We start from the raw sequence: 17,850 nt of genomic DNA, 5'->3' as shown, positions 1-17,850 counted from the left end.
ACATGGTTGTCTGAGCCGCACGGAGCATCATCTTGATCGCTCTTTTCAGCCCACTATGTTCAGGGCCCTGATGGGCGGGGGCCGTTCCTCCGATAGCCGCAGCACAACCTCCAGCTCCAAGAGCAGTAGCCGCCGCCGAACCAACTCCAAGGCTTCTTCGACAGTCAGCCGCAAGTCCTCACGGGGTGACGACCGTGATCGTGGCTTGGGCGATCTGTCGACCTACTCTTCCTCAGGCAGCCGCAGCAAGCGATACGCTCCCAGCGCAGCGGGCGATTCTGTCGCTTCGAGCTATGCGACGGCGGAACCGGGCATATCGGTCGAGCACGATCGAATTATTATTGAACGGACACCCAAACGCAAAGATACCGATGAAGAAAGCGGTCGCGATCGATATTCCGATACTCGCGACAGGGATGGGCGCAGTTCTCGCAGACGCGACCGGGACCGATCGCAGAGTCGTGAGCGCGAACGGCCCCGGTCGGAAAGGAACGACCGGGCGCAAGTAGAAGATGACAATGTAGACTCTCGCGACCGCCGTCGGGAGCGGTCACGGACTCAGTCCGGCGATACGTATTTGCCGCCTGTTTCCACATCAATGCCCATGCAGCCAAATTCCCCCTTGGTCTATGACCCTCATGTCCAGCAGCAGTTCCCAGGTCAGTTCCCTGCTTATGTTGCCGAGCCATATCGGCCTCCAAATCCCGCCGGCGAAGCAGCGGATTATTATGGCGATCAGGGACAGTCTGTTGCGGAGCAGCCAGGTGTGCGTCCTAAACCTCCATCTATCATTCCCAACAGCCAGGCGCATCTCATGACTGCATCGCCTGTTGCCAATCCACCACCGGAGCCGAGCAGCATGGGCCAGGTGGGCGCAGCCGCTGCGTACTTTGGAGACGACGCAGAGCTCGCGGTGGATCCAGCGCCAGGACGACCGGATCGTCCAACTGCTGGAGCCACGTCCAAACCTCCCAAGCCGTCTAACGCTACATTCGGCATTTCGGGGATGGCCGCTGGAGCTGCTGCCTATGGAGCAGGAGGCAGCTTTCCCTTGCCGGCCGGCCCGACATCACCTCCGGAACCTGTCCCAACGACTGCTCCATATGTCCATCCTGTGACATCCAGCACCACCAAACCGCCCCATACCCATAGTATCGGAGCCTCGGTTGGAGCGGCGGCAGCGGGTGCTGCAGCAGGTTACATGCTTGGCCACCACCAGCACCACTCTATGTCGAGCACCGACCATCTATCCCAGTACACCATGCAGAATTACGACGAATCTTCCCAGCATGGGCTCGGAAACCCAGGCCCGACAATCCACAATGCACCGGCCAATCCAGCGTGGTACGCTGCTGGAACAGGAGCAGCCCTGCCGTATGCTGCAAGCCCTCTGCATCCCCACCATGCTGCTGTCCACCACGGGGCTCCCTTCTCCTCGGGAAGCTTGGCATTTCAGCAGCGCCAACGTGGTCCGCTTGATAAGTTCATTGACTTTTGGCGTGATCCTGAGGGGGTTGGTATGTTTGAAGAGTATACGGAAGCCATAGGCGTCTGCAAATACTGCTTCGAACCCGGCACTTCCTCGCGTGACGCTCCTCGTAAACATCACTACCGCCCACGCCGTTCGTCCGGCGAGCGCTACAGCGGTGGGTCGCGGGTGGGAAAGGCAAGTCGCCATACATCCTCTGAGGACGAAGGTCGCCGGCGGAAGAAGTCATCACGGAGTTCTTGGCTGCTGCCTGGACTCTTGGGAGGTATTGGCGCCAAAGCGCTTTTCAATAACAAAGATTTTGAAGACACCTATAGCGTCCGTTCCGGACGAGTAAGAACTGCCAACGACACTGAAAGTGTCTCAACAACACGGCGAAGCCAGACCTCGCGTGGCGTCTACAGGCGTCGGAGTCAGTCTCGAGACCGTGAGTCCCGCAGCAATTACTCAGACTCGAAAAGTCGATATGAGGATAAGCGACACCGTTCTCGGTCCCGATCCCGTTCGTCCTCCCGAAATGGCCGCCATTCGGCGCTCAGGGATGCAGCCGTAGGTGCTGCTGTGGGCTCAGGAGTTTTGGCTTTGGCCAAGTCTCGTGATCGAAGCCGCAGTCGCAGCCGCAGTCGATCCCCAAGAAAGTCAAAAGGGAGGAAGTCGTCAACCTCTGACTCTTCCTCTTTTGTTGATATCTCCCAACCTGCCCGGAAGTCCGTTGGCGGTGGCATTGCCTCTTTCTTCACGGCTTCCTCTGAGAACCGTGGAAGGCGCCGAGTCAAGAAACGCAGGAGTATCTTTTCGTTCAACAACTCATCCTCTTCTTCGCTTGATGCGGATTTGGCATTTGGTACCGGATTCGCGCGAACACCCGCTCGCAAGTCGGACAAGAAGAGCAGTAAGAAGAAGGACCGTGGCGTAGATGCAGCTCTGCTGGGATTAGGCGCTGCGGCCACCGCATTAGCTGCTACATCTCACCGACGAAGTCGGCGGACGGGAGAGATTCTCGCGGCGAAGGAGACGCGGTCGCGACACTCAGATTACGCATCATCGGTCACTAACGATGAGGGCTGGGAGGATCTGGACTCAGGAGACCAGTCTTCCTCCAGTGTCAGTTCGGCGCTCGCGTTCGGTGATACCGGTTTGTTCGGTAGCGATGAATCACTGTCGTCTGACTCTGGCACTTCGAAATGGGGTTGGAGATGGGGAAGCAAAAAGGATAAAAAGAAGAGGAACAAGACTAGCTCCCCTCAGGACAAATTCCCTACGGGTGCTGCTCTCGCTGCAGGTGCTCTAGGAACGGCTGCGCTGGCGTCCACTCAGGACAAAGACTCCAGACTACCCAGGCAGCCTGCGTCAAGCAGCCCCGGAAGCTTGCAGCATGTGGCCCCCGTGCCAACTAGCGATCCCACCCTCGTGGATGCGGTCAGGGTGGCGTCTCTGCCACCTGCTGAACCCGCATTCGTTCGACCTGGTCCCATTCCACTGCAGCAACCGCAACCCATGACGCCAGTCTCGCAGGCGGTTTATGCTACCCAGGGCGAGTCGATTCCAGCCTGCGCTGCTCCGGTGATCCCACCTGCCTTCCCCCCGACCTCCTACATCCCCTACAGACCTGAACAAATTCAGAATGTAGCTCTAGGCTTCAATCGGCCACACCACAGAAGCGACTCTTCCCCTGTGTTCCATACAGAGCCTCTGGAAGGTGTGCCAGCAACCGGACTGAAGCGTCGCTCGACCGTCAAAGACCAGGGCTCGGTTCAGTTTGATCTGACCAAGGAGCAAGCTGATAAGGAGCGACGTGCGGATCGCCTTGAGGAGTTGAAGCGCGAAGCGGAGCGGGCCAGCGGCGTGCAACTTATTGATAGAGAATACGAGCCGAACGTCTGGGATGATGACCGTCGTTCAGGACGCTACGAAGACCGTGGATACGATGACCGCAGACAAGAAGAGCCTAGAGAGGATCGCTACGTCAAGGATTCTGAAAAAGACAAAGATTCATTCTCGCGGGTCGGTGCTGTCGCCGCGGGTGCAATAGGCGCCGCAGCTGCAGCTACCGTGCTATCTGGAAGAAGTTCTGTGGACGAATCCTCCGAAACCAGCCAGCGACGTCACGAGGAACGTCGACAGCAGCGCCGAGCGGAGCGTCGTCGTGGATCCGAGCCGGAGTCAACAATGTCCACCCGTAGTAGATCTGAGCCTGCTCAGGAAATGAACGATCATCCGCCCGAGGAACGTCAGCCGGAGCCTAACAAGCCGCCGAGTCCCAGTCGTAGTCCCCATAAATACGACGATTACGCCGAGTTCTTCGCTCCTGAAGAGTTGCGGCATAGCCCGGACACCTACAAGCGGCGCGCGCCTGCCTCGATGCCTACTATCATTGAGATCGAACCTGCAAGCGAAAGAGAATCTCGAGAAGCGCTGCAGCCAGCAGAGGAGTCGCATTACGGATACCGACATCTTCCATGGTCGGTGCCTGTTCTCAAACTTACCGAGCCCACTCCTCCTCAAAGTCTGAGCGGATCCGTCAGAGATGCTGCTTCACCCGTGGGTAATCCTCGGGATTTGCCTCCTCTCGAAGAAGAGGAAGATGTGAAGCCTGCTGCACGACAAGCGACCGGTTCCCGTGTCTCCTGGGGAGAGCATGAAACGCATGAGTACGAAGTTCCGTCCACGTCCTCCGAACTTGAATCAGTGGACCATGAAACCACAAGAGAGCGACAGTACCCTCATTCGCCGGATCTCCAACAACGGGACGTATCCCCCAAAAACGTCACGGATGATGTCGGTGCGGACATTGAATTTGCGGCTGCCTTGGCTGCTGCCACTGCAGCAGCAGGCTTTGATCCTGCCCTCGTGACGGAGGATCCCGCATATCATACCCGGTCTTCGCCTCCTGGCTCTCACGGCGGGGTCGAATACAGGCATCCATGGGTTGAGACCGAGTTAGGGTCTCGGATCCCGCATGGTTTTGTCGAAGGCGAGGTTCAGACCCCTGAAGATGAAAAGGCCCAACCCGATGGAGTCGTCGAAGAGCAGCCACTGTACACTGAACCCGAGCCTGTTTCACGGGAAGCTAACAATCAGGACCCGCTTGAGCCTCAGACTCGAACTTCGATCGCTCAGGAGGTAATTGACCGGCTCACTGAGAAGCAAGATGAGCGAGCCGGCCCACGTAAAGCTCTATCCAAGACAGAAAATAGCCCAAAATCTAGCAAGGAACGCGATGAATCCGAGCTTCCTGCTCGAGACTCGTTTTCCATGCCCGGAGGATTCGAAACGGAAGAGTCACGCTCGGAATCAAAGCGTGATGTGGACTCGCGTGATGACGGTGAATTAGACCGCCGGTCCGTTGCTTCTGCCCCTGTATCTGGTGAATACGATTCCTCAACAAGACCAAGAAAATCCACACAAGACAGCGGTTACTTTGATGATGGTGAAGATGCCGCATCTGCGTCAGTTGAACAGGATGGCAGCGAGGGGAAGAAAAAGCGACGGAAGAGGCGGTCCAAGCGTGACAGTGACACCTTTACTGACTCTGCCTCTGTAACATCCTCGCCCGCCAGAATTGGGCAGTCCAGCGAGAAACGCAAGAGCTTGGATGACAAGGATAAAGAGAAGAAAGCGGGAGGGTTCTTCAGCAGTATCTTTGGCTCGAGAGTTTCAGAGCCGGTAGACAGCAAGACGTCATCCTCTGCAGATAGGCCTTCTTCACGTGACGTTCAGTCCGAGGTAGGACGTCGAGAGTACGAGGAGTCTCGCCGCCGGAGGAAGGAGGATAGGTCCTCCCGGCGGGATGAGGAGAGTGGTTCTGACAAGGAGAACAGTAAGGCTAGAGACAAGGATGGTATTGACATTGAGAACTACAAGTCTAGCAGGCAACGGAGGGAAGAGAGACGGCGACGAAGATACGAGGATATTGTGGAGGCGGGGAAACCGGGGGAGTATGAGAAGGTATAGTCATCTTTAACTGTTCTGATCTCATTTACTGTAACGTGTCTTGTGCTTGGTTTATGGCCCAAATATGGACCGATCAAGCAAGCCAATCTTAACGCGCATATGCTAAAATGATTTACCCCTCGTTTCCTCCACGTATAGGATCGCAAAATATCGGAAGACAACGACGAGAACCTGTCTTTTTTAGCAGAAGGCCCCGAAATGCCAGTCCAGATAGGCGACGGCGATAGAGAGAGTGGTGCTTCGGGGCGCGTTCGTTTGGCAGAAGGAGCCGTCACAGGATTGGGTATAGGCGTACTGGAACAGCGGCCAAGAGGGCGCTCGACACCTCCTGAAGCTTCGGAGAGGATCATGCATCCAGCCCCCAGGTCCCGAAGTCGGCCTGCCTCGCCCGAGCGGAATTGGCAAGAGGGAGACAATCAGAGCCAGTCGTCACGACGATCATCCATATTGCGGTCGAAGGATTCTCCTACCGCGGTGCCGTTGCACTTCCGTCGCCCCCCAGTCTCGCCTGGGACAAACCGTTCGGTTTCCGTCGGCGCCCCTACTGCACCGTCTCCTGGGTCTCCAACAGCCCCTAAACGCCGACCAAACTCTACAGAGTTCAAGAATTCGCGCGAGATTCGGCCCTTATGGTTGGTAGAGCGTCACGGTCCTGGACACGGGGAGCATGAGCCCGAGGAACCGTTACCATCGCTGCCGTCAAGCAAGACTTCATCCGCGAATACCTCCGTGGAAGACCTTACTGCGCTTCAGGACGAGAGAAGCTGGGAGGCGGTTGATCTGAGCCATCATGTCCACGGCACTCGGCGACCAAGCGGCATCGACATGTCTCAGAGCAGAGGGTTCGAGCATGATGCCCTAGGTTCGCAGCAGGCAACACCTACGGCGGCAACTTTCGAGCGGATACACCCACATCCTCCTTCACGGAAAGAGAAACTGAAATATGAGTTCCACTCTCCCTCGGAGCTCCTTCAGGATACGAGCCCGTACGAAGACGTACAGCCCTTTGACATGGGAGATCTCCCGTCCGCGGAGGGCTCGGCCGTTGGTGTCAAGGATGCAAGTGCTGAGAATGAAGACAATGTAGAACTTGCAGCTGAGGCCTTGCCCCCTCGGCCGTCTACTCCGCAAAATAATGTCACCGCGGCCTCCGAAGACACGGAGACCACCCCCACTCAAACTAGGATCGTGAACACTTTCGAAGGCCCTGGATTCGCTGGGGTGGTGGATGCTGCTGTTGCAGCAGCTGTGAGCGGTCATCTCAGCATGCAGCCGGATGTTGCAGTTTGCGACAAAGAAGGTCCGGTGGATCTTCCTCGTGATATGGACAGAACTGATAAGTCAAATGCCGACCATGAAACCGCAGCAACCTTCTTCCCCGCCCCCGGCGCACCTCTGGACTTTGCAGCCGTTGTCGATGCTGCGGTTGCTGCAGCCACCAGCTCTACTGGCGAGAAGCCCGAAGCTGCTAGAGAAATTGAGCAACCGCAAGCCACAGAAGAGTCAAAGGACGAAATAGTGAATGCAGTTAGCGAACAGCAGGGGCCCGTGGAACCGCACCTGCAGCAGTCGCCTGAGATATCAGAGCCCATACCCCAAACCCCACACCCGGACGAGCAAGAGACATCGCATCCGACCGGGGACGACAGCAGTGTCCCGCGAGATGACAAGAGAAGGGATTCGGTGGATACAGTGGTTCCCCTAGCGGAAGGAGCATCCGAAGAAAAGGAGAAGCTGGACGCCAGTGCGGTCATCCCAGACCTAGCCGGGGAAAACAAGGAGCTTCTGTCCGAGACAACAAATGAGAACGCGAACGACAACAATCAGGCTCAAACGGAGGAGCCACCGGTCGATACTGACGAGCCATCTTCGTCTTCTGCCAAGAAAAAGAAGAAGAAGAATAAGAAGAAACGTCAGAGTATGGACTCAAGCACTCAGGAGCCAACTACGCCTGTGGATGACACGACTGTCGATCAGAAGGAGGTGGGGTTCTCTACTGTTGAAGATGCACGGACTGATGCCGTCGAGTCTTCCGAGCCTGCACCAAAGGAGCAAGTTCTTGCTGAACAGCCTGCCAGTGCTGAACCTACGGCTGCACCCGAGCAGGAGCCGACAGAGGCTACAGTTAATATAGAAAAGGCCACGGAAGCACTGGACGCCAGCAAGGCACTTGAAGAGGAACCGACACCTGCTGCGCTCGAGGATACGCCTGCTGAGTCAACCGCTGAAACACCAGCTGAGGATCCAGCCGAGACATCATCTTCTAAGAAGTCTAAAAAGAAGAAAAAGAAGAAGAACAAGGGCTCTGCTCCTGAGGAGAACACGCAGGCCCCCACTTCTACAGAGACACCGGAAGCATCAGCTGCAACTTCACAGGTCATCGCAGAGCAGGTAGAACCTACCGTGGAAACTACACAGCCTGTGGAGGGAGAACCGAACCCTACCGAGGAGAGTCCCATTGCTGTGGCCGAGAATACTGTCGAGCCCGAACCGGTACCCAAGGAAATGGAAGCTACTGAAGACCCTACCCATGTTACACTTCAAAATGTTCCAGTACCGGAAGGTTTCCAAGACTCCTCGGTAGAGACTGATAATAAGGCTAAAGAGTTGCCGCACTCCGGAGAAGAGTTCCAAGCTGAGCCTACCCGCGCTCAAGAGCTGCCAGAGAATACCGAGCTCACCCACAAAACTGACGACTTGAGTTCTGGCATAGATCCTTCGGGACTAGCAGAAAGTGACTTGGTGAATGAGACGGCCTCTCCTGAGGTCTGGCATGACGCTTTGGCTTCCTCTTCCGAGGACAAGAGCGCCGAACCCCAGCAAGCCGATCTTAAATCTAATGAGCCACAGAACGAGGAGAAGGCACCAGAGTCCGAGATACAGCCAGTTGACAAAGGACAGGCCGAGATCCCAGAAAAGCCGGCCGAGGTGAATACTCCTGCTGTCACCCAAGTCCTTCCCGAGGAACAGCAGGAGCAGGTGAAGGAGCCCTCTACCCCCGTGTTTGATTCTCCTTCTACGGATTGGGTGGAAACAGCAGAATCTAGCGTTCAGATCGAAGAGCCCACTGTCACTACCACGGAATCGGAAACTCCGTTGTCACGCAAAAACAGCAAGAAGAACAAGAAGAAGAACAAGCGGAAGAACACTGCAGAGACAGCGGCTCAGAGCGAGGCTGTTGATACTGCAGAGCCTATTTCTTCAGTTGAAGGCGTTCCTGAACCTGGGTCTGAGGCTGCAACCACTGGGTCCACTGCTGTGGAGGAACCTCAAGTAACGTTGCCGGATGAGGCTGTCAAGGAAAATAAGAAAGAAGCTACGGACGTTCAAGATATCAAAGAGGAACCCTTACCCAAAAGCATGACCGGAATAGCAAACGATTCCCAGCCAAGTACAGTTGAAGAAATCCATCAGACAGGAGCGGAACAGTCCGCGCCAGACATGGTAGCTGAGATCGTGAGCGAATCCCAGCCCGCTGCACCTCAAGACATCCTGGAGACAGTACCGGAAGAGCCCATTGACGAGCAGCCAAAAAAGAAGGGCAAGAAAAAGAAGAATCGCAAATCAGTCAATGTTTCCGACTCCCAGCCCCAGTCAGAGTCAGAAGCCAAGATTGAAGAGCTCCGATCAGTTGATACTGCGGAGACCCCGCAGCGTCAAATAAGCGGTGAGGTAGCGGGCGACAGTCAGGTACCGCCAGAGTCGGGTGTCTCAGAAGAACCTGCAGGGATTGAAGACGTTATGCCCATTCCTGCAGCGGAGGCAGGTGAACTGAACTTACCTGTGGAGAAAGACGAGACCAATGACGGAGAACCACATGTGTCCGAGCCCAGCGAGCAACCAAATAATGAGACTGTGCCTGGCCCTGAACCGGAGTCCGAACCTGTGCCTGAAGCGGGGGAGATTATACCGTCTGGCAAAAAGAGCAAGAAGAACAAGAGGCAGAGCCTGTCTTTTGCACCTGATGAAACGCCAGCCTCCGAGCCGTCAACTCCCGCAGACGCTGCAGACGGGAACGCGGATTTGCGTGTCGCACCCGAAGATTCCTCCCTGAAAACTGATCAAGAGTCAATGCTAGAGGAGCCAGCTGGAAGCCAGCCGACCGTTGACTCAGTTACTGAAACACCCGATCTAAGTATGGCGGAGGAAGCTGTCCCTATGACCGCCGCGCAGAAGAAGAAGGCGAAGAAAGAAAAGAAGAAGAAACGCCAATCTGCTTTATTGGATCAGACACCTGCATCTGAGTCGATTGAAGGAGCTGATGCCAAGGATGTTACTTCTGAAGGTGCTCAGATGCCCCCGGAAGTGCCGTCTGAACAGCAATCATACGAGCCTACTTTGGATGCCATTGAGCACGCGGAAGCGACAGCTGGGCACTCGCAAGAACAACCCAACGAGGATGTGGCTTTGCACGCGGACCGCAGCCCCAACTCTGATGGAGAGTACGTGCTGGTACCAGAACACGTGACCCCCAGATCCAATGATGAAAGCACACCCCAAGCTGCTTCCACGGTGTTCGATGTCGCACAAGTGAATATTGAATTGGAGAAACAGCCATTGACCCAGGAAGGCGTGTTGGATACAAACGAGGCCACTCCCGCTGAAACACCATCTGCTGCTGATCAACCTGTCCAAGAAGAATCCAGCCCTACGCCAGCAATGGAGGGTGGTGCTGCCATCGACGAACTAAAGGCCGCAGAAAAGGACATCCCTGAAGATGCTCCAGACAAGACAATCGAGCACAATGATACTCCCGACGATAGCTTGACGGCAAAAGGAGCTCAAACCGAAGTAGTCGGTACAGAGACTAGTCAAGAGACTGACGAAGGTGGTGCAGTTCCGGACGGCGAAGCTGGCTCTGAAGGCTTGATTCAGGATGACCAGCCTTCCGCTTCCTCGAAAAAAAAGGACAAAAAGAAAAAGAAGAAGCGCCAGTCGCTTGCCCTAGACGATGAGCAGAGTCCCTCTACCAAGGAAGAACTAACTGCTGAACCTTCGCCCGACCGTGTTCCAGAGCCTTCGGCTGTTGATGAATCGGCGCCTATTCCTTCCTCTCCTGAAGAGCAGAAGCCTGAGACGGATTCCACTGAAATCGTTACAGAGACAGCCGCTGAGCCAGCATCACATTCCGCTCCAGAAGAACCAGAGAACATTGCAAAAGCTGCTTCTAATGAAGCTACGCAAGAGCCCGCTGCAGATGAAACCCAGACCGCGGAGTCTACAGAGGAAGCTCAAACAGCAAAGTCCAAGAAGAAGGCAAAGAAAGACAAAAAGAAACGAAAGTCTGTCTCCTTCGAGATTGAAGAGCCGTCGACTCAGCCGAGCGAGCCTGAGCACCCTGGAGAAACAGTGACCCCGCATGAGGATCCGAAACTCGAGGACGAACCTACCGCACAGAAAGCTCCCACCGAGGAGCTTCAGCCCGCAGAAACAGTCTCTGAGAACCTGACTCGCAGTGGACTAGATATTGTTACTCAACCGGAGCAACCGGAGCCAACCGTCGAGGCTACAGAAGCTACAGAGCAACACAAGCAGATGACAGAGCCTTCTTCAGGTTCAATCACAGAGGAACAGGTTGTCGTGGAAGAAACTGCAGCTCCACCGTTTGTTGATGAGGCATCCCCATTACAAGGACAGACAGTCTCGTCGGAGTCCCTCTTGTCTCAAACTCAGGAGGACGGTGTCAAGAGTGTCCAGGACGCTGAGTCCTTGGACGAGAAGAAAGAGGAGCTCGCTTTCCAGCCTTCGCTAGAAGACCGCGAGAGCATCAAGCCAGAGACCTCGCCGGAACAAGCAGAGTCCGAGTCGCAAACGCCCATTGACGTTGGTGAGCAAGGAGCCGGCCCTTCTAAGTCAAAGAAAAACAAGAAGAAGAAAAAGAGGAATACTCTGGAGTCAACCGAAGAAGTGCCAGTGACACCGCCTGAGCCTTCGAACGTTGAACCGCTCGAATCGACACCGGTCCTTGAAACGGACAAGGGCCTCGAATTTGCCGAGCCTGACACCACAGTGTCTGAAACTGTGCACGAAGAGAAGAAACCGGAAGAGGAGCCCAGCGGGTTTATGTCGGCAAAAGCAAAGAAAAAGGCGAAAAAAGACAAGAAGCGCCAGTCCAAGATCCTTGATAGCGCAAACGACGACGCCAGCACCGCCGAAACCGCCCCAGATATCTCGGAACATGCGCCCTTGGACACGCCAAGTGGCGAAGCGGATGGCCCAGCTGCGAAGTTCTCACAAGAAACGAGTGAAGCCGTCTCTACCGAAGCGAAGTCCTCGGAGCCATCGCCTGAGACGGCACTCGCGCCTGCTGAAGATGACGGTAAAGAAAATCAGTCCCACGACACCGAACCACACGGCGGCAACGATAAAGTTCTGACTTGGACTGATCACATGGTATCTTCGCAGGTAGAGCAACAACAAGTAACGCCTCCCGATCGTCCGTTCCAACCCGCGCATGAAACCGAGCCAACTTCCATCGGCGAAGCAGCAAGATCAATTGATGCTGAACAACTTGAAAACAACGCATACGATGCTTTGCCGGCCGTTGACGATGGGTTAGAGCGATCTGGTGAAGAAGGTACGAGAGTCAAGAACGAGCTTGTGTCCGAAGAACCCGAGATGGGTCTACTTGAGATTTCACGAGAAGAGAAGGAAGATATATCGAGCCAAGGAGAAGATACCAATCAGGTCAGAAGCGACGCACAAGTGGAGGAGTCGGCGAAAGCAGCCGTTGAAGGAACACCTGAAGATTCCATTAGTCAGGAACACGCTTCAGAATCCGTGCCAAATGGCGGAGATGCCACGACTAAGGATCAGTCCACTGATATCGAGGTTACCGATCCTTCAAAATCAGAGGATATCCTTGAGCCGGAGAAGGAAGAGCTGCCGTTATCAACCGCAGGAAAGAAAAAGAAGAAAGACAAGAAAAAAAAGAAGGAGCAACAGGAGACAAAGACCGATGAGACGTTGCAGGAGCCCTTGGTGGATGCTGCACAAGAAAAATCGCCAACAAGCCATGCGCCGACTGATACCGCTGTACCTGTTGCCGAGTCTCAAGCAGAACCCGTTACCGAGCCATCGCATGAGCTTTCCGAGCCACAGAAAGCAGCTGAGATCGCAGCTGAGGACAAAGACGTGGAGGAGACCCTAGAGGTGCAACAAGACGTAGCGCCTGCGGAGGACGGCTTTGAGGAAGCACCGGCTGTTTCACGGAAGAAGAGCAAGAAGGACAAAAAGAGAGAGCGCCTTGCTCTAAAGGCTGCTGTTGAGTCACACGAGAGTGAATCGAAGCCGGAACAGCTGGCGACTGGAGAGCACCTCCTTGCAGTTTCTGATGCTCAGCCAACCGAGCTCGCGACTCCTGTATCCACCCAAGCTCTGGAAATATCTACCGGGACCACGGAAGACGCTGGCGAAGGGGAACTGCATTCGAGCGCGGTTCAATTCACGGTTCCGGTGGAAGACACTTTAAAGGCCAAAGAAACGTCTGAAGGCCAGACAGTTGAAAGCCTCCAATCACTAGAGGCTCCCGACCAGGCGTTCGAGCGGGAAATTCTGCTGAATGAGGATGTGGCAACGGCTCCAGAGGAACTACCTGCTGTGGAGAAGTCAGCGGGTGATGAGACAGCTACGGAACCAATAATCGAAGAAGCAGCCGTGAGTCGTAAGAGCTCCAAGAAAAAGGCGAAGAAGGCAAAGAAGCAAGCTCAAGAACAGCAAGAAGAGAACACAATTCCCGCCCCTGCTGAGCTTGGAGAAGACAGCATTGTGGAGACTACGCCCACCATACCAAGCAAGCCCGACCTAGCGGAGAATTCTGGTGATATCCTTGAGGCGAACGTTTCAGAAGAGCAGGGGACGCAACTTGAAAAGTCTGAGCAGTTGGTTCCATCGGACGCCGCTCGACCCCAAGAGACTCTTGAGCAGACTCCGAATATGAACAATCAAACCGAGGATGTGCTATTGATGGAGCAGGAAAAAGAGGGCAATTTTCAGGCTGAACCAAGCCAAGGCCTTGAGATTCGAGACGACGAAGTTGTCGAGGATTCCGTCGAGAGTCAGCCTGAACCTATAGCAGCTGTTGCGAGAAAATTATCCAAGAAAGAGAAAAGAAAAGCCAAGAAGAAATCTGCCAAGGACGCCATCGAGCCCCCAGACGAGCCGGAGCTGCAAAATCCAACAGAATCTATCGGGGAATCCGTTTCCACCGCGGACAAAGCCAAGATAGACCAAGATCCGTTTCTGACAGTTGCCTCCGACAAGCAAATAGTCGAGGAGGTTCCACGCTTACCTGAGGTCGAGCCTGGAGCTCCGGAGGTGCACCAAGGTGCAGCTGAAGAGGATGACTGGCCTGCAATAGACTGGGAGAAAGGTAAAGTCGAAATCAAAGAACAGACGCCACTGCCATCACCTGAGGCTCATGCAGTTCCTTTTGAGCCAGCCATTGCAGAATTCGACGAGACTGCCATCCCAGAGGGATTGCTTAGACGACAAAGTCTATCGCGTGAAGAGCAACTACTGGGAGGCAACGACGGGAGCTCACAGCACACAGGAGTCGATGAAACCAAAAGTTCTCCGCAAGAAGGTGGGTTGATGATAGACCCTTCTGCCGTGGCCGAGACGGGGCAATCTGCCGGACCGAAAGCAGAATCTGTAAGTTCGCAAGTGTCCCCTAAGTCAATTCACGAAGACGCTGGGCAGCATCCCGAGAATGAATTGGCACGGGATCAGGCAAAGAGCGCGACGGAAGTGGTGCCGTCTAAGCAGAGCAAAGTTGCGAGCGTCTTCCCAGATCTTGAGCGCGGATCCTTTCGACGACCTGTTCCGGGCCAAGTATTGATGCCGGTAAAAGATAGGGCTGAGGATGAGACTATTGACGAAAATGCGGATGAGAACAGCGCAATCAAGGTCTCGGAGGCGCCTATCCCGGCCGGCGAGCCGGAAGAGAGCCATTTACAGGGCCAGCAGGATGAGAAGAACCTGGAGCCCACGACTACGGTTTCTACACGAGATCTATATCTAGAAGAACATACGAAGATGCACGACACAAACAGCACCCCAGTTAACCTTGCCTTCGACGTTGAGGTTGACCCCTCGTACAATGTTTCTGTGATATCTGACGGTCTGGGGCACGAAACCAAATCTATTGAGATCGAATGGAACGACGATGGCGATAAACGGACCCAAGAAGTCGAAACACCATTGTACGCACCATTACCTGTGCATGAACAGAAGTCGTCCCTTGTCAGCCAAACGTCTCCTGTTGACATGGACCGGAACGAGCGGATTCCGAGAAACGATTCTTCCTGTGGGCTTCGTCGCAGCCCGTCAATTCATGGGCGACATAATCACCCACCGCGAACATGGTCGCTGGAGGATACACCAATCATCAAGGCAGTGACACCACCTCTATTTGGGGGACCAGCAGGGCCCACTGTGGACATGAGCTCACCTCCACGTACTCCATTACAGCCCATCGCGGAACAAGAGCCAGAGGTTCGAGTGGAGCAAGCGAGCGGATTCAGATCCATGGTTTCCGAACACGGGACGCCCCGTCTGGAAATGAAGCCCGAACATGTCCTTCCACGTCCCGAAACTCCGATCAGGAAGTTTACAGATAATGCATTGGCACGTCAGACATGGCCTGTGGCGGACAACGACATGTTCAAAAGCTCAGAAGACGAGGATGCGGCTCTTGTTGTCAAGAAACGACGGTCAGGTAACGAATGGCCTGCAGAAGTACTAAAAACTCCCGATCAAGGAATGCCCATCCTTAGGCCCAGCAGCGTGAGCAGCATCAAAAGCCTGCAGAGCAATCACAGTGTGACTGGCGGGCAGAGATCGCTACGACGCACCAGTCGCAACACCAGCGGGGATTTGCGGGCTACTAGCCAGGCACAGGAAAGCCACAGTCCCCAGCCACACGCTACGCCCCAGCCTCCTCAGCCCCCACCCTCCGATCTCAACATCGAGCGCATCGCTTCGTCTTCCTCCTACGACCCCGTCACGGACAAGGGCAAGCGCCCCATACGAGCCATGACGGACGTCTATGTAAGTGTTTCTCAATTCAATTTTGTTATCTCTTTTAATAGATGCGATTATTGTTGGCCTTCCAATACTAACTGGTCCCGGTCTAGGAGGGATGGGGGGAGACGCCCAGCTCGCCTCGGTCGCCGAGCCGACCGCCCAGTATCCGTCATCGTCGAAGTATGCAACACCTCCAAGAACTTGAAGCTCGTCTCGATCAACTCATCTCGGAAAATCGACTCCTCATTGCCGCTCGTGAAGCCGCCGAGGATAAACTTCGAAATGCTAGTGTCGCCCGGCGGAAGAGCGACCATACACTCAACGAGCGCAGTGCCGACCTACGTGACAGAGAAGCCGAGGTGGAAAACCTCAAGAATTCCGTGGAATGGCTTCAAAAGGAAGTGACCCGCCTAACAGAAGAAAACGAAGGGCTTGCTACGACTAACTCCAACCTGACCGCCGCCCATGCCAAGGAAATTGAGTCGGTGCGCGAATCGTCATCTCGCCAATTGGACGACCTGCGCTCAAGATATGAGCAGCTCTCTATGGAAGTGCAGAACACAGTGCGGCACGAAATTGAGACTGCGCTGGCGCGAAAGGATAATGAACTGCGACGGCTGAGGGAAGAGCTTGAGACCGCTCGGGATAAGGTGTCGCAGTTACAACAACAAATTGCCGCATCCTTGCATGATAATGTTCTCGTCTTCCGCGATGAGGATTTCTTTGATGCTGCATGCCAAAAACTGTGTGGACATGTGCAGCAATGGGTTTTGCGGTTCTCCAAAAACTCCGACCATCGACGCTGCCGCAAACTCGCTGAGATACAGGATGAGAAAATTGCGGACCGCTTCGACAATGCCATCCTGGACGGCTACGATACGGATACTTACCTCGCCGACCGTGTTCGTCGCCGCGATGTCTTCATGTCCGTGGTGATGAGTATGGTGTGGGAGTTTGTTTTCACACGGTATTTGTTTGGCATGGATCGTGAGCAACGCCAAAAACTCAAGTCCCTGGAAAAGCAACTGAGCGAGGTTGGTCCACGGAGCGCTGTCCATCGTTGGCGTGCAATTACCCTTACTCTCCTGTCGAAGCGACCAGCATTTGCTCGTCAGCGTGAAAGCGACACGGAAGCGGTTGCATTGGAAATCTTTGAGACTCTGTCGCGTCTCCTCCCACCTCCAAGCCATGTCGAAGCGCAGCTCTTGGAGTCTCTACGCAAGGTTCTCCGGGTTGCAGTCAACCTATCAATTGAGATGCGCACGCAGCTGGCCGAATACATTATGCTGCCGCCACTCCAACCTGAATACGACACAAATGGAGACCTAGCACGGCAGGTCTATTTCAACGCCTCGTTGATGAACGAACGCAGCGGGGAGACAACCTCGAATGAGGAGCTGGAGTCACAACAAGCAGTCGTCCGGGTCGTCTTGTTCCCGCTCGTGGTAAAGAAGGGCAACGACACAGGCGAGGGTGAAGATGAAGTAGTTGTCTGCCCTGCTCAGGTGCTTGTCGCTCGACCCGACAAAGATCCAAGAGCCAGCAAAGTCTTCAGCAGCGATCGCATGTCACTGGACGGAACCAAGTCTGTTCACAGCGTCGCTCCATCATCGACCATGGATATTAGCAACGTGATCTGAGGCGTCACACTCCGATCACGACTTGTTGATGCTGAGCTACATGGATTGATGTAAGCTGAAGGCTCTCAGCTATCTTCATATTTTCTTTCTGTTCTGGTATGGTAATTGGCAATGATATCCGGAGGCGTCAGGGTCAAAAGAGTTGGATCTATACAAGATCCCTTATGAAATGGTAATGGATAATCATGGAGGGTCAAGGTTCCCTTGTGTTCTATTTTACGAATATGCTTACGATGCTACGGCCTCTATCTTCTGGTATTGTTGATGATGTACATGCTATTCTTGATTTGTTGCTATCTTTTCGGATCTTATTCAAAAGGAGATCTTTGTGTGTATGTATCTTTACATAGATGATCATGATGACTGATGACTATTCATAAAGTTCTTGGATGAATACGTTGAGATCATTGACATTCACATATCTCCTTGTTACTTAACTCGTAGATCTTCGAGAGTATACGGGCGACATGCTTCACAAAAATAAAATGCAAGATTTAGCTGTAGAATTGAGCTGGTTATTGTTGGAACGAGGGACATAGCTACAGAGAGAAAGCAGACTGTACCTACTCGGAGTAGATTCTAGGATCGGCAGAAGCTTCAAGCAAGGTTGCAAGGCCGCCAATCAAATCGCCCGAATGATCTCATCGTCATTGCCGGCCTGAGGCAGTCGGCCATCTCAACCGCCGCCGCCTGCTGTACCTCTCTCCACTTGCTTTCTTCTCAATCTCGCCCTCTCTCGTA

General features: G+C 54.4%; 1 protein-coding gene across 1 annotated transcript; it reads left to right on the top strand.

Moving 5' to 3' along the window:
* Positions 1 to 55: 55 nt before the first annotated feature.
* lah (involucrin repeat protein) lies at positions 56 to 17,109 on the top strand (the record flags this gene model as incomplete). The annotated part of the gene is made up of 3 exons (XM_033558176.2): positions 56 to 5,437; positions 5,582 to 15,493; positions 15,580 to 17,109. The coding sequence occupies 3 exons, from the start codon at positions 56 to 58 to the stop codon at positions 17,107 to 17,109; spliced, it is 16,824 nt and encodes a 5,607-aa protein (XP_033414067.2).
* Between the last annotated feature and the right edge of the window lie 741 nt (positions 17,110 to 17,850).

The sequence above is a fragment of the Aspergillus lentulus genome (assembly GCF_001445615.1).
Source record: "Aspergillus lentulus DNA, contig: Alt08, strain: IFM 54703, whole genome shotgun sequence".
Taxonomy (NCBI): Eukaryota; Fungi; Ascomycota; class Eurotiomycetes; order Eurotiales; family Aspergillaceae; genus Aspergillus; species Aspergillus lentulus.
Note: the sequence above shows the minus strand (reverse complement) of the source record. Positions and strands in the feature narration are given on the sequence as shown.